The sequence below is a fragment of the Penaeus monodon genome, chromosome 7 (assembly GCF_015228065.2).
Source record: "Penaeus monodon isolate SGIC_2016 chromosome 7, NSTDA_Pmon_1, whole genome shotgun sequence".
Classification (NCBI taxonomy): Eukaryota; Metazoa; Arthropoda; class Malacostraca; order Decapoda; family Penaeidae; genus Penaeus; species Penaeus monodon.
In genome coordinates, this window is record NC_051392.1 from 1,809,118 (window position 1) to 1,829,117 (window position 20,000).

At 43.2% G+C, this 20,000-nt stretch overlaps 1 protein-coding gene across 1 annotated transcript in view; it reads left to right on the top strand.

Annotated features, from left to right (window-relative positions):
- Positions 1–7,860: 7,860 nt before the first annotated feature.
- The window catches only part of LOC119574960 (nose resistant to fluoxetine protein 6-like), a 12,998-nt gene continuing 858 nt past the window's right edge, over positions 7,861–20,000 (top strand). Inside the window, exons 1-16 of the mRNA XM_037922256.1 lie at positions 7,861–8,143; positions 9,728–9,880; positions 10,422–10,557; positions 11,048–11,201; positions 11,636–11,739; positions 12,260–12,348; positions 12,522–12,630; positions 13,111–13,195; positions 15,647–15,807; positions 16,114–16,297; positions 16,531–16,624; positions 17,430–17,532; positions 17,786–17,912; positions 18,786–18,981; positions 19,281–19,423; positions 19,953–20,000. The exon at positions 19,953–20,000 is cut by the window's right edge and continues 64 nt beyond it. Coding sequence (XP_037778184.1) covers positions 7,939–8,143; positions 9,728–9,880; positions 10,422–10,557; positions 11,048–11,201; positions 11,636–11,739; positions 12,260–12,348; positions 12,522–12,630; positions 13,111–13,195; positions 15,647–15,807; positions 16,114–16,297; positions 16,531–16,624; positions 17,430–17,532; positions 17,786–17,912; positions 18,786–18,981; positions 19,281–19,423; positions 19,953–20,000 — 2,091 coding nt within the window. The 5' untranslated portion in view covers positions 7,861–7,938. The remainder of the gene's footprint in view (positions 8,144–9,727; positions 9,881–10,421; positions 10,558–11,047; positions 11,202–11,635; positions 11,740–12,259; positions 12,349–12,521; positions 12,631–13,110; positions 13,196–15,646; positions 15,808–16,113; positions 16,298–16,530; positions 16,625–17,429; positions 17,533–17,785; positions 17,913–18,785; positions 18,982–19,280; positions 19,424–19,952) is intronic.

Sequence of the window (20,000 nt, forward strand, 5' to 3'; positions counted from 1 at the left end):
CATCACTTTCTTTTCCCCCCTTCTCTCCCCCTCCTCTTCCTCTCTCTTTCCCCTCTCCTTGGGGGCCCCTCCTTTTCCCCCTTTTCCCCCTTTTTTTCTTCTTTCGGGGGTTTTCTCTTCCTTTCCCCCTTTTTTTTCTAAACCTCTTTTTTCTCTCTCTCTCCTCTCTCTCTTTCTCTCCCTCTTCCCCTCCCCCTCTCCTCTCTCCCCTTCTCTCTCTCCCCTCTCTTTTCCCCTCTCTCCTCCTCTCTCTCTCTCTCTCTCCCCTCTCTCTCCTCCTCTCTCTTTTCCTCTCCCCCTTCTCCTTTTCTCTTCCCCCCCTTCTCTCTCCTTTTCCTCTCCTCTCTTTTCCTCCTCTCTCTCTCCCCTCTCTCTCTCTCCCTCTCTCTCTTTTCCTCTCTCTCTCCCTCCCCCTTCCCCCCCCTTTCTTTTCTCCTCTCTCTCTCTCCCCCCTCTCCTCTCCCTCTCTTTTTCCCCTTTTCCCCCTTTTTCTCCCCTTTTCCTTTTCTCCCCTTCTTCTCTCCTCTCTCTCCCTCTCTCCTCTTTTCTCTCTCTCCTCTCTCTCTCTCTCCTCTCTCTCTCTCTCCTCCCCCTCTCTCTCTCTCCCCTCTCCCCTTCCTCTTCTCACTCTTTCTCTCCTTTCTCTCTTTCCCCCTCTCTCTCTCTCTTCCTCCCTCTCTCTCCCCTCTTCCCCCCCCCCCCCCCTTCCTCTCCCTCTCCTCCCTCTCTCTCTCCCCTCACCCCTCCCTCTCCCCTCCCCTCTCTCTCCTCCTTCTCTCTCTTCCCTCTCTCTCTCCTCTTTCCTTTCCCTTTCCCCTTTCCCCCTCCCCCCCCCTCCCCTCTCCTCTCTCTCCTCTCTCTCCTCCTTTTTCTCTTTTCCTTTTCGGCTCTCTTCCTCTCCTCTTCCTTCTCCTTTTTCCCCCCCGCCCTTTCCCCTCCTCTCTCCCCGTTCCCTCTCTCCACTCCTTTTCTCTCTCCCCCTCTTTTTTTTCCCTCTCTTTTCTCCTCTCTCCCTCTTCCCCCCTCTCTCTCCTCCCCCCTCTCTCCTTTTTCTCCCCTCCTCTCTCTCTCCTCTCACCTCTCTCTCTTTCTCCCCCTTTCTCCCCTCTCTTTTCCCCTCCTCTTTTCTCCCCCTTCTCTCCCTCTTTTCCCCTCTTCTCTTCTCCTCCCCTCTCTTTTTCCTCTCTCTCTCCTCCCCTCCCCCTCTTCTTCCTCTCCTCTCCCCTTCTCTCCCCTCTTCTCTCACTTCCCTCCCCCCTCTCCTCCCCTCTCCTCTCCTCTTTCTTTCTCCCCTTTCTTTTTTTCCCATCTCCTCCCCTCTCTTTTTTTCTCCCCTCTTTTTCTTTTTCTCCCTCTCTCTTTTTTTCCCCTCTCTCTTCATCCCCTTTCTCTCCTTTTTTCCTCTCCCCCCACTCCCTTTCCTATCTCTTCCCCTCTCTCTCCTTTTCTCTCCTCTCTCCCCCTCTCTCCCTCCTCTCTCTCTCTCTCTTCCCCATTTTTCTCTCCCCCTTTTTCCTCCCCCTCTCATCTCTCTCCCTCCTCTCTTCTCCTCCCCCTCTCTCTTTCTCTCTCTCCCCTCCCCTCTCCCCCCCCTTTTTCTCTCTCCCCTCCTCTCTCCCTCCCCCCTCTTTCTCTCTCTCTCTTCCCCTTCCCCTCTCCCCTCTTCTCTCTCCCCCTCTCTCTCTCCCCTCCTCTTCCCTCCCCCCTCTCTCTCTTCCTCCCCCATCTAATTCCTCTCTCTCTCCCCGTTCCTTTTCTCTCTTCCTCTCTCTCCCCCTTCTCTTTTCTCCCCTTTTCTCCCCTTTTTCTCTCTTTTTCTCCCCTTTTTCTCTCTTTTTCTCTCCCCTCCTCTCTTTTTCTCTCCTCTCTCTTTTTTCCCTTTTTTTCTCCCCCTCTCTCTCTCCCTTCCTCCCTCTCTTTCTCTCTCCTCTCTCTCCTCTCTCTCCCCTCTCTCCTCTCCTCTCCTTTTTCTCCTCTCTCTCTCTCCCCCTTTTTCTCTCTTTTTTCCCTTTTCCTCTCCTCTCCCCTTCTTTTTCTCCTCCCTTTTCCCCCTCCCCCCACTCTCTCTTTCTTTTCCCCTTTTCTCCTCTCTCTCTCCTTTTTCTCTCTCCTCCTCTCTCCTCTCCTCTCTCCCCCTTTTCCCTCTTTCTCTCTCTCCCCTTCTCTTCTTTTTCTCTCTCCCCTTCATCCTTTTCTCTCTCTTCCCCTTCTCTCTTTCCTCCCCTCTCTTTCCTCCCCTCTCTCTCTCTCTCCCCTTCTCTCTCTCTCTCTCCCCCTCTCCCTCCTCTTCTCCTCTCTCTCTCTCTCTCTCTCCTCTCTCTCTCCCCCTCTTCCCCTCCTCTTTATCTCTCTGCTCTCTCTTTTTCTCTCCTCCTCTTCTTTTTCTCTCCTCTCTCCTCTCTCCTCTCTCTCAAAAAAAAAAAATCTCCTCCTCTCTTCTCTCTCCTCTTTTCTCTCCCCTCTCTCTCCCCTCTCCCTCTCTCTCTCTCTCCCCTCTTTTTTTCTCTCTTTTTCCCTCTCTCCCTCTTCCCCTCTCTCTCTCTCTCCTCCTCCTCTCTCTCCCCCTCCTCTCTCTCTCTCCTCTCTCTCTCTTTTCCTCTCTCTCTCTCTCCCCCTCTCTCTCCCCTCCCCCTTCTCTCTCTCCCCCTCCTCCTCTCTCTCCCTCTCTCTCTCCCCTCTCCCCCTTTCTCCCCACCCTCCCTCCCCTTTTCTTTTCCCCCTCTCTCCCCCTTTTCCCCCTCTCCTCTCCTTTCCTCTCTCTCCCCTCTTCCCCTCCCTCTTTCTCCTTCTTCCTCTTTCTCTCTTTTCCCCCCCCTCTTTCCCCCCTCTTTCTCTTCTCCTCTCCTCTCTCTCTCTTCCTCTCTCTCCTCTCCTCTCTCCTCTTCTCCCCCTTCTCTCTCTCTCCCCCTCTCCCTTCCTCCCCTCTCCTCTCCTCTCTCTCCCTCCTCCCCCTCTCTCCCCCCTTTTCCCCTTCCTCTCCTCTCTTTCCCCTTCTCCCTCTCTCTCCCCCCTTTCCCCTTCATCCCCTTTTCTCTCTCCCCTTTTTCTCCTTTCCCCTTTTCTCTCTTCTTTTTCTCTTTTTCTCTTTTCCCTTTTTCCTCCTCTTTTTCTCCCTCTCTCTCCTCTCTTTTCTTTTCCTCTTCTCTCTCTTTCTTCTCTCCTCTCTCTCTTTTTTTTCCCTCTCCTTTTCTCCTTCTTTCGCCCCTTTTTCCTCTTTTTTTCTCCTCCCCCTCTCTCTCTTCTCTCTCCTCGTTCTCTCCTTTTTCTTTTCCCCCCTTCTCGCCCTCTCTCTCTTTCTCCTTTCTCTCCTCCCCCTCTCCTCTCCTCTCTCCCTCTCCCCTCTTCTCCTTTCTCTCTTCCCCTCTCTTTTCCCCCTTTCTCCCTCTCTCTTTTTTCCTCCTTTCCTCCCCCGTCTCCCCTCAAATCCCCTTTCCTCTCTCTATCTCTCTCCTCTATCTCCTCCCCCGTTCTCTCCCTCTCCCCCTTTTTCCCCCTCTATCCCTTCTCCCCTCCCCTCTCTCTTCTTTCTTTTCCTCTCTCTCCCCCTCTTCTCTTCCCCCATTCTACCCTCTCTCTCCCTCTGGGCCCCCTCCCTCCTTTTTCCCCTCTTTTCTTTTTTCCTCCTCTTTCTCTCCTCTTTTCCCCTTTCTCCCCTTTCCCTCCCCTTTTCCTCCTCTTCCCCCCTCTTTCCTCCATTTTCTTCTCTTTTCTCCCCTTTTTCTTTTTTCTCCCCTCTCTCCCTTTTCCCCTCTCTCTCCTTTTTTCTCCCCTCTCTCCTCTCTCTCCCCCCATTCTCTCTCATCCCCTTTTTGGGGTTCTATCCCTCTTTTCCCCCCTTCCCCCCCCTCCCCCCTCTTCCCCTCTCATCTCTCTCCTCTCTCCCTCCCCTTCCTCTTTTTGTTTCCTCTCGTCTCTTTTCCTTTTTCTCCTCTTTTCTTCCCCTTTCCTCCTTCTCTCTCTCCTTTTTTCTCTCTCTCCCTTTCCCTCTTCCTCTCATCTCTCTCTTTTCCCCTTTTCTCTTTTTCCCCCTCCCCAAAATCTTTTCCTCTCTTCTCCCCTTTCTCTCCCCTCCCCCCTCTCTCTCTCCTCTCCCCTCTCTCTCTCTCCGCCCCCTCTCCGCTCCTTTTTCCCCTTTTTCTCTCCCCTCCCTCTCTCTTCCTCTCTCTCTCCCCTTTTCTCTCTTTCATCTCCCCTTTTCTCCTCTCTCCCTCCCTCTCCATCCTTCCCCGGGCCCTTTTCTCCTTCCCCCCTCTCTGCCTCCCCCTTCCTCCCCTTTCCTTTCTCCCCTTTTTCCCCTCCTCTGCCTCCTCTTTCCCCTCATCTCTCTCTCCCCCTTTTCCCCTCTCCTCTCTCTCTCTCTCTTTCTCTCTCTCCCCCTTCTCCCCTCTCCCTCCCCCCCCTTTTCCGTCTCTTCTCTCTCTTTTTTCTCCCTTCATCCTCCCTCCCCCTTCACCCCCTCTCTCTCTTTTCCCCCTTTCCTCTCCCCTCTCCTCTTCTCTCTTTTCTCTTCTCCCCCTCTCTTTCCCCTTTCTCTTTTTCCTTCTTTTCTCTCTCCTCTCGGTCTTCCCCTTTTCCCCTCCCCCTTTCCCCTTTTCTTTTTCCCCCTTTTTCTTTCCCCTTTCTCTCTACCCTCTCCTCTTCCCTCTCCCCTTTTCTCTTTCTCTCTCCTCCCTCTCTCTCTCTCTCCTCCTACCCTCTCTCATCTCTCCCTCTCTCTCCTCCTCCTCCTCCTCTCCCCCGCCCCTCCTCTCTCTTCCTCTCTCTTTTCCTCTCTCCCCTCTCTCCCCCCTTTTTTCTCCTCTTTTTCTCCCCTTTTTTCTCTCCCTCTCTTTTTTCCGCCCACCCTCTCTTTTCTCCCCCATCTCTCTCTTTTCCCCCTCTTTTCTCCTCTTTTCCTCCCCTCTCTTCCCCCTTTTCCCCTTTTTCCTTCTCTCCTCTCTCTCCTCTTTCTCTCTCTCCTAAACTCCTCTCTCTCCTCCCCTCTCTTTTTGGGTCCTGGGGGGTTCTCCCCCCTCTCTCCTTTTTCCCTTTTCCTCCTCCCCTCCCCCTCCCCTTTCTCTCTCTCCCCTTCGTCCTCTCTCCCCTCTGGGTTCCTCTCTCCCTCTCTCTCTCTTTTTCCTTTCTCTCTCTTCTCACCTCCCTCTCTCCTTCTCTCTTTTTTCCTCATCTCTCCCCTTCTTTCCCCTTTTCCTCTCTCTTTCCTCGTCCCTCATCCCCTCTTTTCCCCTTTTCCTCTTCTCTTCCCCCAATCTCTCTCTCCCCTCTCCTCTCTCTTCTTTTTCCATCTCTTCTCGTCCCTCTCTCTCTCTTTTTCTCTTCTCTCTCTTCCCTCCTCTCTCATCTTTCTCTCTTTCCCCTTTTCTCTCTCCCCCCTCTTTTCTCTCTCTTTTCCCTTTTTCCTCCTCTTCTCTTCTTTCTCTCTTTCTCTCTCCTTCTTTCTCTTTTTCCCCCTCTCTCTTCATTTCCCCCTTCTTTTCTCTCCCCCTTCCCCTTCTTTTCCCCTCCCCCCTCTTCGCCCCCCCTCCTCCCCTTCGTCTCTCTTTCTCTCCTCTCTTTTTTTCTTTTTTTTCCTTTTTTTCTTTTTTTTCCTTTTTTCCCTCCCCATCCCCGGCCCTATCTTCCTTTGCCTCCCCTCTCTCCCCTCTCCCCATCCCCCGTTTCCCCTTTTCCTCTCCCTCTCTCTCTTCTCTTTTCCCTATCTTTTCCCCTCTTTCTTTTTTTTCTTTTTTTCCCCCTTTTTTTTCTTCTTTCTTTTTTTCTCTCCCCCCCCTTCTCCCCGCCCTCTCCCCTTCTCTCCCCTCCCTTCTCTCCCCCCTTTTTTTTTCCTCCTCCTCCTTTTTTTTTCGCCCCCCCCGCCCTTTCTTTTTTTCCTCTCTCCTCTCTCTTCATTTTCCTCTCCACTCCTTTTCCCACCCTCTTCCTCCTCTCCTCTTTTCCTTTTCGTCCTCTCCCTTCCCCTTTCTCCCTCTCCTTCCTCTCTCTCCCCCCTTTCTTCTTTCTTTCCTTTTTCTTTCTTTCCCCTTTCTTTTTTTCTCTCTCTCCCCTCCCCTTCTTTTCCTCTCATCTCCCTTTCCATCCCCTTCTCCCCCCTCTTCTTTTTCCTCTCGCCCTTCCTCTCTCTCCCCCCTCTCCTCCATCCTCTTTCTTCTTTCTTTCCCTTCTACTTTTGCCCCCGCCTTTTTCCTTTTCCCTCTCTCTCTCCCCTCCCTCTCCTCTCTCCCCCTCTCCCCTCCTCCCCTCTCCCCTCTCCTCCTCTCTCTCTCTCTCTCCTCCTCCCCCTTTTTTCCTCTCTCTCCTCCACTTTCTCTCTCTCCTCTCTCTCTTTCTTTCTCCCCCTCGCCCCTTTCTCCCCTCTCTTTTCTCTCTCCCCTCCTCCCCTCTCCCTCTCTTTTTCCCCCCCTTTCTTTCTTTCTTTCTTTCTTTCTCTCCTCGCTCTTTCCCTCCTCTCTCTTCTCCCCCGCTCGCTCTCCCTCCCCTTTCTCTCTCTCTCATCCTCCTCTCTCTCTCTCCTCTCCTCTCCCCTCTCCCTTTTTCCCCTTCTCATCTCCTTTCCTCCCTCCGGCCCTCTCCCCTCTCTCTTTTTCCCCCTTTCCCCTCCCCTCTCCCATTCTTTTCCTCTCCTCTTTTCTCCTTTTTCTCCTTCTCTCCTCCCTCTCCTCTTCCTCTCTCTCCTCTCTCTCCCCCCCTCCCCCTCCCCTTCTGGGGGCCCCTTCGCTCTCCCCTCACTCATTAGATTTTTTCCCTTTTAAAATTCCGATATTAGAAGTGAACTTTTCACAACAAAAGATCGTTCGACTCGATGCCAGATAATTCTATTCGTTTCAGGAAAAATCAGAATCTAATTTAATTTCACCCCCCCATTAAAGACTTTTTTTTCTCCATCATAATTGTTGATCCCCACTGGGTTAAAAAGCCTAATACCTTTGAAAATTTTTAAAAAACCAAAAAGTAAAAAAAAAAACCCTTTCCCACTGCAAAAAACAAAAAACTGAGAAAAATAAAAAATTTAAAAAAAAATTTTACAAATATTACATCACAATCCCCCCCAAAAAAAAAAAAACGTTACGACATCCCAATAAACGCTATAAATCAAACTAAACGTTTCAGCCGCCACAAACATTAAACATTACAGATTCTAAATGTTACAAATAATGTCATGAAACGTTACACACAAATGCCATTTAACAAACACTTACAAACACTTACAACCCAAACCACTAAACGTTTTAAAACAAAGTATTACACGCAATGAGTCACTTTTAATAGGGGATACTTTTAAACTATCCCTTTTGCAAGAAAGGGGTGAAAAGGATATGCTTTTGAATAAAATTAAACATATTATAAGTGAGTATATATATATATATATATATATATATATATATATATATATATAGATAGATAGATAGATAGATAGATAGATAGATAGATAGAGAGATAGATAGATAGATAGATATTTCAAGAGTCATGTGCTTGAATGAGTGCGTACGTGTGTGTGTGTGTGTGTGTGTGTGTGTGTGTGTGTGTGTGTGCGTAAGTGCGTGCGTAAGTGCGTGCGTAAGTGCGTGCGTAAGTGCGTGCGTAAGTGCGTGCGTAAGTGCGTGCGTAAGTGCGTGCGTGTGAGTGCCAACACACACATGCATATCCGTATATCCATACATATATATGTATTCACACAAACACCGTTATTTAGGATACCAACACCAAAATGTACGATTAAATAAATGTGAAGGAATTCTGAGCTTAAACAAGCGCTCATCACGGCAATCAAATGCATATCTTGTTCTATTAATCAATCAGATAAGACCACACAAGTAGCAGATAAGGCAAGCTGGCAAGTTAATAAACATTGGATGAAACAGAAACGTTGTTTGAGTGACATACAACGTCAAATTTCTAACACACGCACCCTTTACGCTAACACACAGGCAAACACACATCATGAAAACAGTAGGACTCTGTGTTATAGTGTTTGGGTGTTGCACTGTTGCAGTAGCAGAATGCAGAACCCCTTCTTGCAGTGATGTGGGTTCTGAACCGACGAACCGCGACTGGTGTAGCTATGTGGAAAGAAATCTGGACGCAACAGTTAAAGATTTTGTGGCAAATTTGAGTGTTTATTCGACCGTTCTCGACGTGAAATTGGGTATGTCGATGTTTCTTTTTGTGAAATAAGCAGTCATTCGCGAAATGGCTCGTTGGTAATAGTAGTTATTACAGGATGCGGGAATATTGAGTTATTCACGTAGCATAAGAAAACGTGTGTGGAAACTGCTTTGTAATGAGATAACTGGATAACCTTCAGGTAGAGAAGCTAATGGTACTAGAATTGCGTAGTAAGTGTTATTAAATATTAGTGTACGGTTTGGACTTCTCAACTCCTAAAGAAAACGGAATACTGTCTTCACACACACACACACACACACACACACACACACACACACACACACACACACACACACACACACACACACACACACACACACACACGCGCACGTCGTAAAGTCATCTTATAGTGTTACTGATAATCCCACATACTTAACCTCTTTTCAAATGAGATAACCGAGATAACCGAATGTCTCCTTTGTATTGTTTCGAATGATAAAATATTTAAACTGTGTAAGACAATAAACTGCACCCTGAGGTTCCCTTGAGCAAGTATAGCACCCTATTAGCTCCCTATGCCAGGGTTGCGGTGAAGCTGTCGGCAGCAGGGCAGTGGATATCTGGTGAAAACACCTTCGGTTCTACCGATTACTGGTTTCACCAAACAATATGTCTGGCGTATTGCAGTGCAACTGTTTCAAAGCGACAGAGATAGTTCCTCCTAGTTAGTTGGAGACTGCGAGTTGAGAAGGAGCCTGGGGGATTCCACTCAACTTTTCTTTTCTCCTGACAAACCTCTATACCAATGTTGGTGTAGAGGTCCACGGCCGCTCAAACATGAGCCTACCGTTATTGATGATGAAGGAACGATATTAGTATTAGTAAATGAATATGTAAGAACAATATTGTTGGAATGTACGCTTCTTTCCCTAGCAATAATAAATATAAAGCACCCAGAGAATGTACGCATGTTTGCATGTATATAAATATGTGTATATGCATCATCATCATCATCAATAACGGTATGCTCATGTTTGAGCAGCCGTGGACCTCTCCACCATCCTTCGCCACTCAACTCGATCTTGCGCTTTTCTTTCCACTTGTACCATCGACAACCCGCAAATATCTTTGATGTTGTCGCCCAATCTTGTCTTCGGTTTGCCCCTTCCTCTGTTTCCCATTACCATCCCTGTCAGCAAGTCTTTCTCAATACTTTTACTTCTCATCACATGGCCAATAAACTTTAATTTCCTCCTGTTCAAGATGTCCAACGGCCGGTCTTTACAATTTATTTTTCTCAGCACTTCATCATTCGTCTTCTTCTCCGTCCAGCTAATACGCAGTACTCGTCTATAACACCACATTTCAAAACTATTGATCTTTTTCTTGTCTATCTACTTCAGCACCCAACACTCAGATCCATATGAGGCAATTGGGAAAACTAATGAGTTCAATAACCTCAGCTTTGTCCGTAAGGTAATGCTTCGGTCTTTCCAGATATTATTGACAGCAACACACACACAAACAAACAAACACAAACACACACACAAAACACACACACAAAATACACACACACACAAGAACATATATAACTTCAACCGTATTTTTCTTCTTTTCGTTGCAGCCAACCCAAGCACCCCGCCAGAGTTATCAAGCTTTCCAAGCGCTTGGTCCTTTTACCTCCCTGTGCTTGTAGATCCAACGTCTCACTGTGGAGCTGCTCTACAGGGGATGCTCCTCTCTCTCGCAAATCACAGCTCGTCATGGGCGGCTCAGAGTTCGTGTATTCTTTGTGTTTTGTGGATGATTGTTATGATAGAGATTTTGTATTATGAAATAAACAGGGTTTTCTGTATGCTCTCTCTCTCTCTCTCTCTCTCTCTCTCTCTCTCTCTCTCTCTCTCTCTCTCTCTCTCTCTCTCTCTCTCTCTCTGTATCGTTTTTTTTTTTTTTTTTTGTCTTTCTGATTTTTTTTATGTTTCTCTTTCTTACTTTTTTCTCTCTTTCTTATTTTCTTTTTCTCTCTCACCCTCTCTTTTCTATTCCCCTCCTTCTCCCCCTATTCCTCCCCCTCTACCTCCCGCTTTACCTCTTTCTTCCCTCCTTCCTTTCGCCTCCCTATCTCTCTCCTTTCCCTCTCATCCTATCCCTTGTACCTCATCCTCTCACACTTTCTTCTCTCTCTCCCTTTCACCCCATCCCTCTCCCTCTACCTCCCTCTTTCCTCCCTCCTTCCCTTCTTTTCCCTATCCCCCTCCTCTCACCCTATCCCTCTCACCCTATTCCTCTCCCTCTCACCCTACCCACTTTATCCACAGTGATAGATTCGTGGGGGAAATTCCCAGACGGATATTTCTTCGTGGGATTTCGTGCAATTGGCGTGTTCGAGGAATGCGTCAATGTGCAGTCAAGGGAGGAAGGGCTGAGGGGGAAATATTGCAACATTGCATACTCGTAAGTGGATTAGGATGCTGAGTTTGGTTTGATAAATGATGTGGTTGATTTTGACGAGTGTTGATAAGGTTTTGCTTGATTAACTTGATGTTGATAGTGATGATGGTGATGGTGACGAAGAAATCTATTTTTAGAAGATTTATCACTATATTGAATAATACAATGACAGAAATAAACATGTTATTGTGAACTTCATTTGTAAAATCTTATGAATATGACAGATCTAAGAATAACTAGAAGATACAATAAAAATATTAATGTAGTGTTAACTATAATATACATATAATAACAATAATAATAATAATAACAAGGGTATAAATATAATAATAAAAGAAATATAAATATGATAATGATATCATAAATATAATAACAATATTATATATATAAAAATAATAGTATAAATATAATAGTGCCATCATGAATATAATAATAATTATGAGAAAATAATCTAAAAAAAGTTTATATTACTAATATTGATTCCCATTTCAAGGTCAGGCATTGGTCATGGGAAAGAAAACGGAGTTCCTCTGCATGACATGACACATCTGTTGGGCGTTGTGTCAGGCACTTTGACACCTGTCACGATTGGCGAGGCGAGGTATGACACCTGTATCCCGGACGTGTGTTCTCAACAGGAATTGCAGGTGCCTTGCATTTCATATTTTGTTTGATTGTGTAGGTGTATAGGTGTGTTTATGTGTTGCATGTGTGTGTGCTTGTTTGTGTGTGTGTGTGTGTGTGTGTGTGTGTTTGTGTGTGTGTGTGTGTGTGTGTGTGTGTGTGTGTTGTGTGTGTGTCTGTGTGTGGTGTGTGTGTGTGTGTGTGTGTGTGTGATTGGACGTTATTCTTGTTTTGTTTAATTTGCATTTGTGTCTTGTGTATGGTGTGTGGAGTTCTGTTCTAGCTGTGTGATATTGTATTGCCATCTTTACTTTAATTCATTTCCAATATGAATGAAAATATCCAAATATCTAATACTCCAACAAATTATTGATAAATATGCAATATTCAACGACTACTGATTATAAATACGATTAACTTGAAAATCATAACTGCGGAACTGTTCATCTTTTGGCAGATGAGTCTCAAGTTGATCCTGAACAGCACAGGAAGAGAACTGGATTCAGTGTTCTGCCAAGTGAAGAACAAAAAGAGTTATTCATCAGGCGCCATAGCTATGATGTTAGTGAATGTGGAACAGTTCGTTTATGTGGAAGGAATGTTGATGTCGTGCACGTTCATGGCGTAAAGACATATTTGCATATGCATATACGTACATATAATAAGGACAAACATACATGCGGGTATACACACGAACACACACACGCACACGCACACACACACACACACACACACGCACACACACACGCACACCACACACACACCACACACACACACACACACACACACACACACACACACACACACACACACACACACACACACACACACACACACACACACACACACACACACACACACACACACACACACACACTAATCACAGGCAGTTATATGAATGAATCACAACAAAGCTATTTAAATGAATACAGAAATAAACCAATAAGTAAATAAACAAAAAGGGTTAACAAACGACTAGAAATAAAAAGGAGAAATAATGATAAAGAACGAATACGTAAATTAAAAAGGACAAACACATATGTGAATTAAGATATAAGACTCTCGTTATCAATTTCCGCAGATCGACCTTGGCTGTCCTCTTGGGCGTCTTAACAGCCGGGACCTTCCTTGACCTCTGGTATAATAAGGTCAAGAGGCGCCCCCCGTCAGGTCGGTTGCGAAGGAGACGCTTTTTTGTGATTGTGTGTGTACATATATGTGTATGCATGTATGTGCACTGACGTGTACTTAGTATCTAAACGACCCATTCAGTAAGATATGCAGACAAGTGGTCACAGAATTCCACACAAAGGGTTTCTAAATCCCGCCCCCTTTTTCCACAGGTGTCGCCCTCTACCTGTTATCATTCTCCGTGTACACCAACTTCACCAAGATCTTCCAGATTAGCACAGAGCCAAAAGCCGGTACCATCACCTGTTTATATGGTATAAGGTATATGGAGATTCATGCAGTGTATTTGGAATTGTTTGTTTAGCTTTCGAAATATGTCTATTGTGGCGAATGTTGAAATGATAGGTAGAATTAATTTTTTTTCTTCAAAATTACGTCAGTATTGTTTTGTTATGACACTGCGTTACGTAATTGTGATGAAAATGCAATGTTGAGTTATTGATTACAATTTTTCCATGGAAATATTGTTATTTTTAGATTATCTTTCTCTTGTGGCACTATTTTTTTACTGTTGAGTTATTGATCACAATCTTTCCATTGAAAGATTGTTATTTTTATATAATCTTTCTCTAGTGGCATTTTTTTTTTTTTTTACAGATCAATTATTTCGGAAGTGCTTAGCCTTTCAACACACACTATTTTTTACGTATCAGCGATTTCAGAATTATAGACTTCAACACAATGAACACAAACACAGTAAACACGCATTCAGTGTCAAACTAATCCTTTTAAATTTCTCAGAGTGCTGTCCATGACGTGGGTGATTCTCGGTCACCAGTATGTGTACACCCTTACCAGTACAGCTAACCTTTTGGGCGCTGCGAAGGTATGTTCACTAACGTCTACTCAAGGGCTACTCAAATATTTATGAGCAAAGGTTCAGTTCGACAAATACCAGTATATGCAGAGGTCCAGATGGATAAATATTTCGTATGCAGTCATGAAAATAAAACCACCACTCTGAGTACTTCATAGTGTTCCCAGTTTTTTTTTCACTCTTTGACTTATTTACACAAGATATAAAGCTAAAAATCGACTGTGCCTCGCTCACCATAAGTAACGCCACCAAACTGATTTGTTCCATTTTCTGTTATTGCATGGAAACTATTCTTAACTTATATATCCCTAATTGGTTAAATACATATGTACGATAGACCCCTAAATTACCCTACAGTCAGTCGAGGAAGTACACTTTCAAGAATCCATCGCCAGGACCTTAATTTTCTTTAATTATACGTTTTTCCTCCTCGAGCCTAAGGTTCCGTTGCAACACTCATAAGAAAAATGTATTTGAGGGTACGCGAGTGTTAAACCAAGCGCGTTTATTAAGCAATTTCTTAATATAAGCTTTTCATGTATATTCTTCAGTTCAATGCACTAAAGTCATGGTATAGAGTGCACTAACGTGGAAATATCGATGCTCATGTTATAGATAAATGTTTGATTTGACAAAACATTTGAAAAAACATATAATCGAATCCTCTGCTTGTTCGAATGCCGTCACCAACAGCGGCATCGTCTTCGTTTTAAATTTGAAAAAAAAAAAGAAAATAAAGAGCTTTGAATTTTTTTTCAGACTTATCTATAAAAGAATACACAGTAGTCGCATTTTTTTTTAATTGAACAAAAACTTTGGAGATTAGAATGGAGAGCTATGGAGTCAGATTTCTGTTATGAACAACGCATAAATATTATCATGTCATTATTGCTAGTCATCCATCCCTTCAGTCAGAACAGTTATCTGTTAAATCACTTATAGTTTACCCATATCCTGTTATCTCTCTCATTAATATCTCGAATATGCACATTCATTATTAATAGTTTCCTTAGGTTTCAAAATAGTCGTAATCACCCATTCGCTGACCAGAACTCACTTTAAATACCAGCATGTTCCTTCTCATTCTTTCCTTATTCCATCAGCTACAACCTCTTTCTTCTCTCTCCTTTCCTATCTCATTTACTACAACTTGCTTTTAAACCAGTACGTTCCTTTTCATTCTTTCCTATTCCACTGGTCAAAACCCGTTTTAATGCTCTATTTCTCCCAATTTCCTATTTCATAAGCTACTGTGAGTTCCTTCTCCACTATTCCACTGGCAAACAACTTGGTTTATTGATAACATGTTTCTTCTCATTCTTTCCTGTTCCATAAGCTTTTAGCATGATCCCTCTCTCTCTCTCTCTCTCTCTCTCTCTCTCTCTCTCTCTCTCTCTCTCTCTCTCTCTCTCTCTCTCTCTCTCTCTCTTTATTCCACCGGCCCCGCTTTTGACAATTCCCCGAATTAGATAATATAATCTTTCGTCCACAGCTATGAAATTTGTATTTATTTTCTTTCATGATATTATACACTGGCCTTTGCAAACTAATCTCCAGGTAGCTTATGCCAAATCCGTTCCAGTACAAACCTGGGAGAACTAAAAATTATAACTAAAGAAGAAGAAGAAGAAGAAGAAGAACAATGATTTTTAAAAATCCACTAGCACATGTTTTAATAATAATCCTGGTCTTTATCTTCATGAATAATGTTAATATTTCTCCTAATTCCGGGAAACACTGACAAGAGGGGGCATTACTTTACCATCAAGTGTGGAATAAAAATCAATAATAATAATAAAAAAATAATAAATAAAAATAATCCAGATTATTTATTAGGAATCCAGACTATAATTCTTTTGCTAAGGTTACTATGATCTTACTTCAGCCTTAGAGATACTTGAGAGAAGGGTGATATCAAACAAATAAATGTAATTAAAATACTTCCTTGTATATTAGGTCACAGATATCATAATATCAATTATACAAACTTTGGATATAAGTAGGTGCTAGTGAATATAATAGTTTACCCTCAAATCAACGAGAATATATTGCAGGTGCAACAACGAAACTTGAAAATTCATAGGGTAAACTATCATAATTTACACAGATCCTTCTCTTTCCTTATACTTAGTGTAACATACATACATAAAACCGTACAAAAATAGTAAAATAAAGTATCAACTTTCTGAGAAAACAATGGTCATACAATAACTTCCTCAACTAAAGATTAACCAGACTGAGGTATACGTATAACATATGCTAAAAGGCAAAGCAATTGCATACAAAGGGTGAATTATAGACAATTTTATAGACTTTCACAGCTAAAGACTAATCAAACTGAGGTTATACCTAAGTTATATCATACGCTAAAAGACAAAGCAACTGCATACAAAGGGTTGATTATGGACAATTTTGTTTAAACATTATTTTAACTTCGTATTGTTCTCATTACACTGACAGAAAGTACAGGGGATACTCTTCCAAGTGATCGCCAATGGAAACCTCTGCGTTGACTCGTTCTTCTTCATTTCCGGTCTTCTGGTAGCGAATGGCGTGCTGAGTGAAGTTAAAAGAACGGGGAAATTTAATGTTATTCTTTACGTCGTTCATAGGTTGTTGAGGTAAGAATGAAATGGTGTTTTATGGTTGATATGTGGAATGTTGTTGTGAAGACTATATAATTAAATAAATATCGTACAAATAAAAATGGAACAGAAAAACACATAAAACTCTCTCTACTCTCTCTTTCTCCTTCTCTTTCTTTCTCTCTCCCCCCCCCTCTCTCTCTACTCTCTTTCTCTTTCTCTCTCTCTCTCTCTCTCTCTCTCTCCCCCTCTCTCTCTCTCTCTCTCTCTCTCTCTCTCTCTCTCTCTCTCTCTCTCTCTCCTCTCCCTCTCTCTCCTCTCCTCTCCCTTTCTCCCCACCAGACTAATGCCAGCGATCGCTCTCGTCTGCCTCTTCATGGCCAGCCTTTTGGAATACATCGTAACGGGTCCCTATGCCTATGACGTCATTCCTTCGATACAGTCCAGTTGTTCGAAGTTCTGGTGGAGAGATGCGTTCTTCGTTAGTAATTTCTTCACTCCGTTAGTTTCTGGGCCTCGGTATCAGGTATGTCAAGTGTAGGACGGATTTAGATTTTTTTTTTAGATATGATTAATTGTGTTACGATCATTGTTAGTATTACCGTTGTTACTGTTATTATTACTATCGTTATTTAATCCATGAATTGATATTATTTTTCGCTTAAAATAACACACACACGCGCGCGCGCGCACAGACCCCCCCACACACACACGCGCACGCGCGCGCAGTTAATTATTAAGCTAATAATCTTCCTTCAGTGCATGGACCAATGCTGGTATACTTGTGTTGACAGTCAGCTGTACTTGGTGGCGCCTTTGCTCATTCTCCCGCTGTATTTCAGTCCCCGAGCAGGTGCGTAAGAAAGTTTGATAAAGAGGGAGAAGAGATAGGGAGGGAGGGAGAGAGGGGGGGAGAGAGGGAGAGAGAGGGAGAGAGAGAGGGAGAGAGAGAGGGAGAGAGAGAGAGAGAGAGAGAGAGAGAGAGAGAGAGAGAGAGAGAGAGAGAGAGAGAGAGAGAGAGAGAGAGAGAGAGAGAACGAGACTGAAAACAAACTAAAACCACCATTGCACAAGAGAACAAGCACATTCTAAGACACGATTCGCACCGAAATAATCTGCTTGATAATACGCCACTGACTCATTTAACCAGAAAGAGGAATGAGATAAAAAGGGGACGGGAAGAAAGGAAATTAAAAGCAGGTTTGAGATTGTTCCAACTTCGGCTTGAAGATTAAGAACAGAGAGTACCTTTGTTGGAAGTGAATAGTTGTGTTAAAGTTTAAAGATTGGATTTGAAATTATTATTATGGTCATTATCATTTGGTTACGTTTAATGCCGTCGTTGTTATTGTAATTGTGTCAGAAATAAGATGTTAAAAGTATATAGCGATACAAAAATAACACTTAATCTCGTGTAATAAAAGAATCCGATATGTGATAAAAAGACTTCACGATTTCTTTGAATAAGAAAGAATAGAAAACGAAATGAATGATAAAGGGTAATCTAATATACAACAAGAACCTTTTGTTCGATTTATGAAAAATTTGACCGGAAAAAAGTTTATATATTACTTATAATTATAGAATCTCTTTATATCGTACTACTGCTGACTACCAATATTTTGAAAATCGTCACTAAAACTGCTTTTTACTTCCAGGTAAAGTGTGGCTCTATTTGATGAGTATAACGTCCATTGTAATTCCTGCCGTAGTAATATATGTATATGATTTACCGCCTGGAGACTTCCTCTTAGGAAATAAGTGAGTTTTTATAAGATATAATGAAAATACTAAAGATCAAATATTTATTAACATTCTGTTACACACACACACACACACACACACACACACACACACACACACACACACACACACACACACACACACACACACACACACACACACACACACACACACACACACACACCTATCTACCTACTTACCTACTTATCTATCTACCTACCTACCTATCTATCTATACATTATCATTTGATATACATCCCCTATTTTCCAGTAAAGTTGTCGAGTACTACGCCAGGGTATACGTGGCTCCTTGGTGTCGAGCAAGCCCTTACATAGTAGGCATCTGGATGGGTTACTGCATCTCCGAACAAGGCTCTGAAAAACTGTCTCTGAAGAAGGCATGTTCGATATTTTTGGGGTTTTTTTTATATATCTGTGTGTATACATTATCATTTGGTATGCATCCCTTCTTTCACAGTAAGGTAACCTTTCCGCCTATAGATTAATTCTGATGATAAATTCATGAATATTTTACACAGATTTGAAGATGATTCTGTATCGAATATGATAGAAAAAAATTAAAAACCCTTTTGACTTATTGTCAAACATTAATTTAGTCGTTTCTTATAATTTACCGATATTTTCTGTTCACGTCAGCAAGACTGTCTTTAATTTTGTCCTGACGCGTAATTTTTCTTTAATTTGTTCTTAAGCAAATTTTCCTTTGTTGAAGATTATTTCGCTTTGGAAATAATTAGAAAAACTTCGAGGCCTTTTTTGACAAATTATCAAACGTTAATTGAGCCTGTATTTTATTTTCAAAATGCGAATAGCGGCGCCTGCCTTTATCGTCTTCCTAAAATAGATCATCAAAATAGGGTTTAGTGTGATATAAATGCGTGTTCTACCACTGGCAGTAACTTGAGATAAAGAGGGAGAAGAGATAGGGAGGGAGGGAGAGAGGGGGGGAGAGAGGGAGAGTTCTACCACTGCCAGTTCTACCACTGGCAGTAACTTGAGATGTGACACGGCGCAAATCAATGACTCTTTTCGTCTAAGATAAATTTCGGAGTCTTTCGTGAATATCGCCCTTGAACATTAAAATCTTCATTCTCATATCTGATAAAGCAAGACGCACGGAGAATATTGGTTATAAATAAAAAAAAAAATTCTATATCATAACACACACACAAGACCTACGTATCTAACCACTGCTACCAACACACACAACATAACCATTCACAAATCTAATTACCTATTTTAACACACAGTGGCAGTTAGTAGCGGGATGGACCTGTGCTGTGTTTGCCTCTCTCGCTGTGTTACTTGGGGGATGGAGTTATAACACACCTTTTACTGTAATGCAATACGACCCGGTGACTCAGGTGTTGTATGGAAGTCTACACAGGGCCGTGTGGGCAGCTGCATTAGCATGGGTGGTGTTTACATGTCACTATGGGTACGGGGGTAAGTGTTAGTTGTACTGTTTTTATGTGTTTAAGTGTGATATATTATTTGAGTATTGGATCGTTTGTATGGTTTGGGATAATGTGATGCATTTCGTTATTGTAGACGAGCGTGTTTGATGAGATTTTTGAATATCGATTCGTTCGATAAATGAATGATAGATTTTATTAACTTTTCGTTTTCGAGTTATTTCATTTATCTTTAAGAAAATGGAGAAGAAGAAAAGAAATAGACTCCCCAGCGTAATATTGCAATGCTCCATCAGTACATAACAGCGTACTTCTCCTTTGCCATTGCAGGTTTAGTGAATGATTTCCTGTCATACCCCCTGTGGCAACCCCTAAGCCGACTCACCTACGCCATGTATCTGACAGCCATCTGCGTCCAGCTGATCGTGGCTTCGTCCGCTCGCACCCCATTCTACTTCTCCCACGTCAACAAGGTAGGCATTGTGGCGTGAATGTGGACTGTTTATATTGTGTGCCATACATACGTACGTGCATACAGACAGACAGACAGACAGATATCCTTACATACGTACGTACGTACATACATACATACATACACAGAAATTTTGAGAGAGAGAGATAGATAGATACAGAGAGAGAGAGAGAGAGAGAGAGAGAGAGAGGGAGGGAGGGAGGGAGGGAGGGAGGGAGGGAGGGAGGGAGGGAGGGAGGGAGGCAGACAGGCAAACATACAGACAGACGGATAGAAAGACAGACTGAAAGATATAGTTAGAGTGAGTGTGTGAGGAAATAAGAGAGGGAGAGAGAGAGAGAGAGAGAGAGAGAGAGAGAGAGAGAATCGAACAACACAAAAGCAGATACATATACAGACAATACAAGCAGAAAAAAACACTCAAAATCCAACATAATTATATAAAAAAAAAAAAATCAAGAATTATCAAAAGAAAAATAGAACAGATAAAAAAAAATACCGACTCCCCATCACCCGTTTTCTTTGGCCAGATCATCGAGACATGCAGCACCGTTTTCTTTACAATCCTCGTGGCGCTT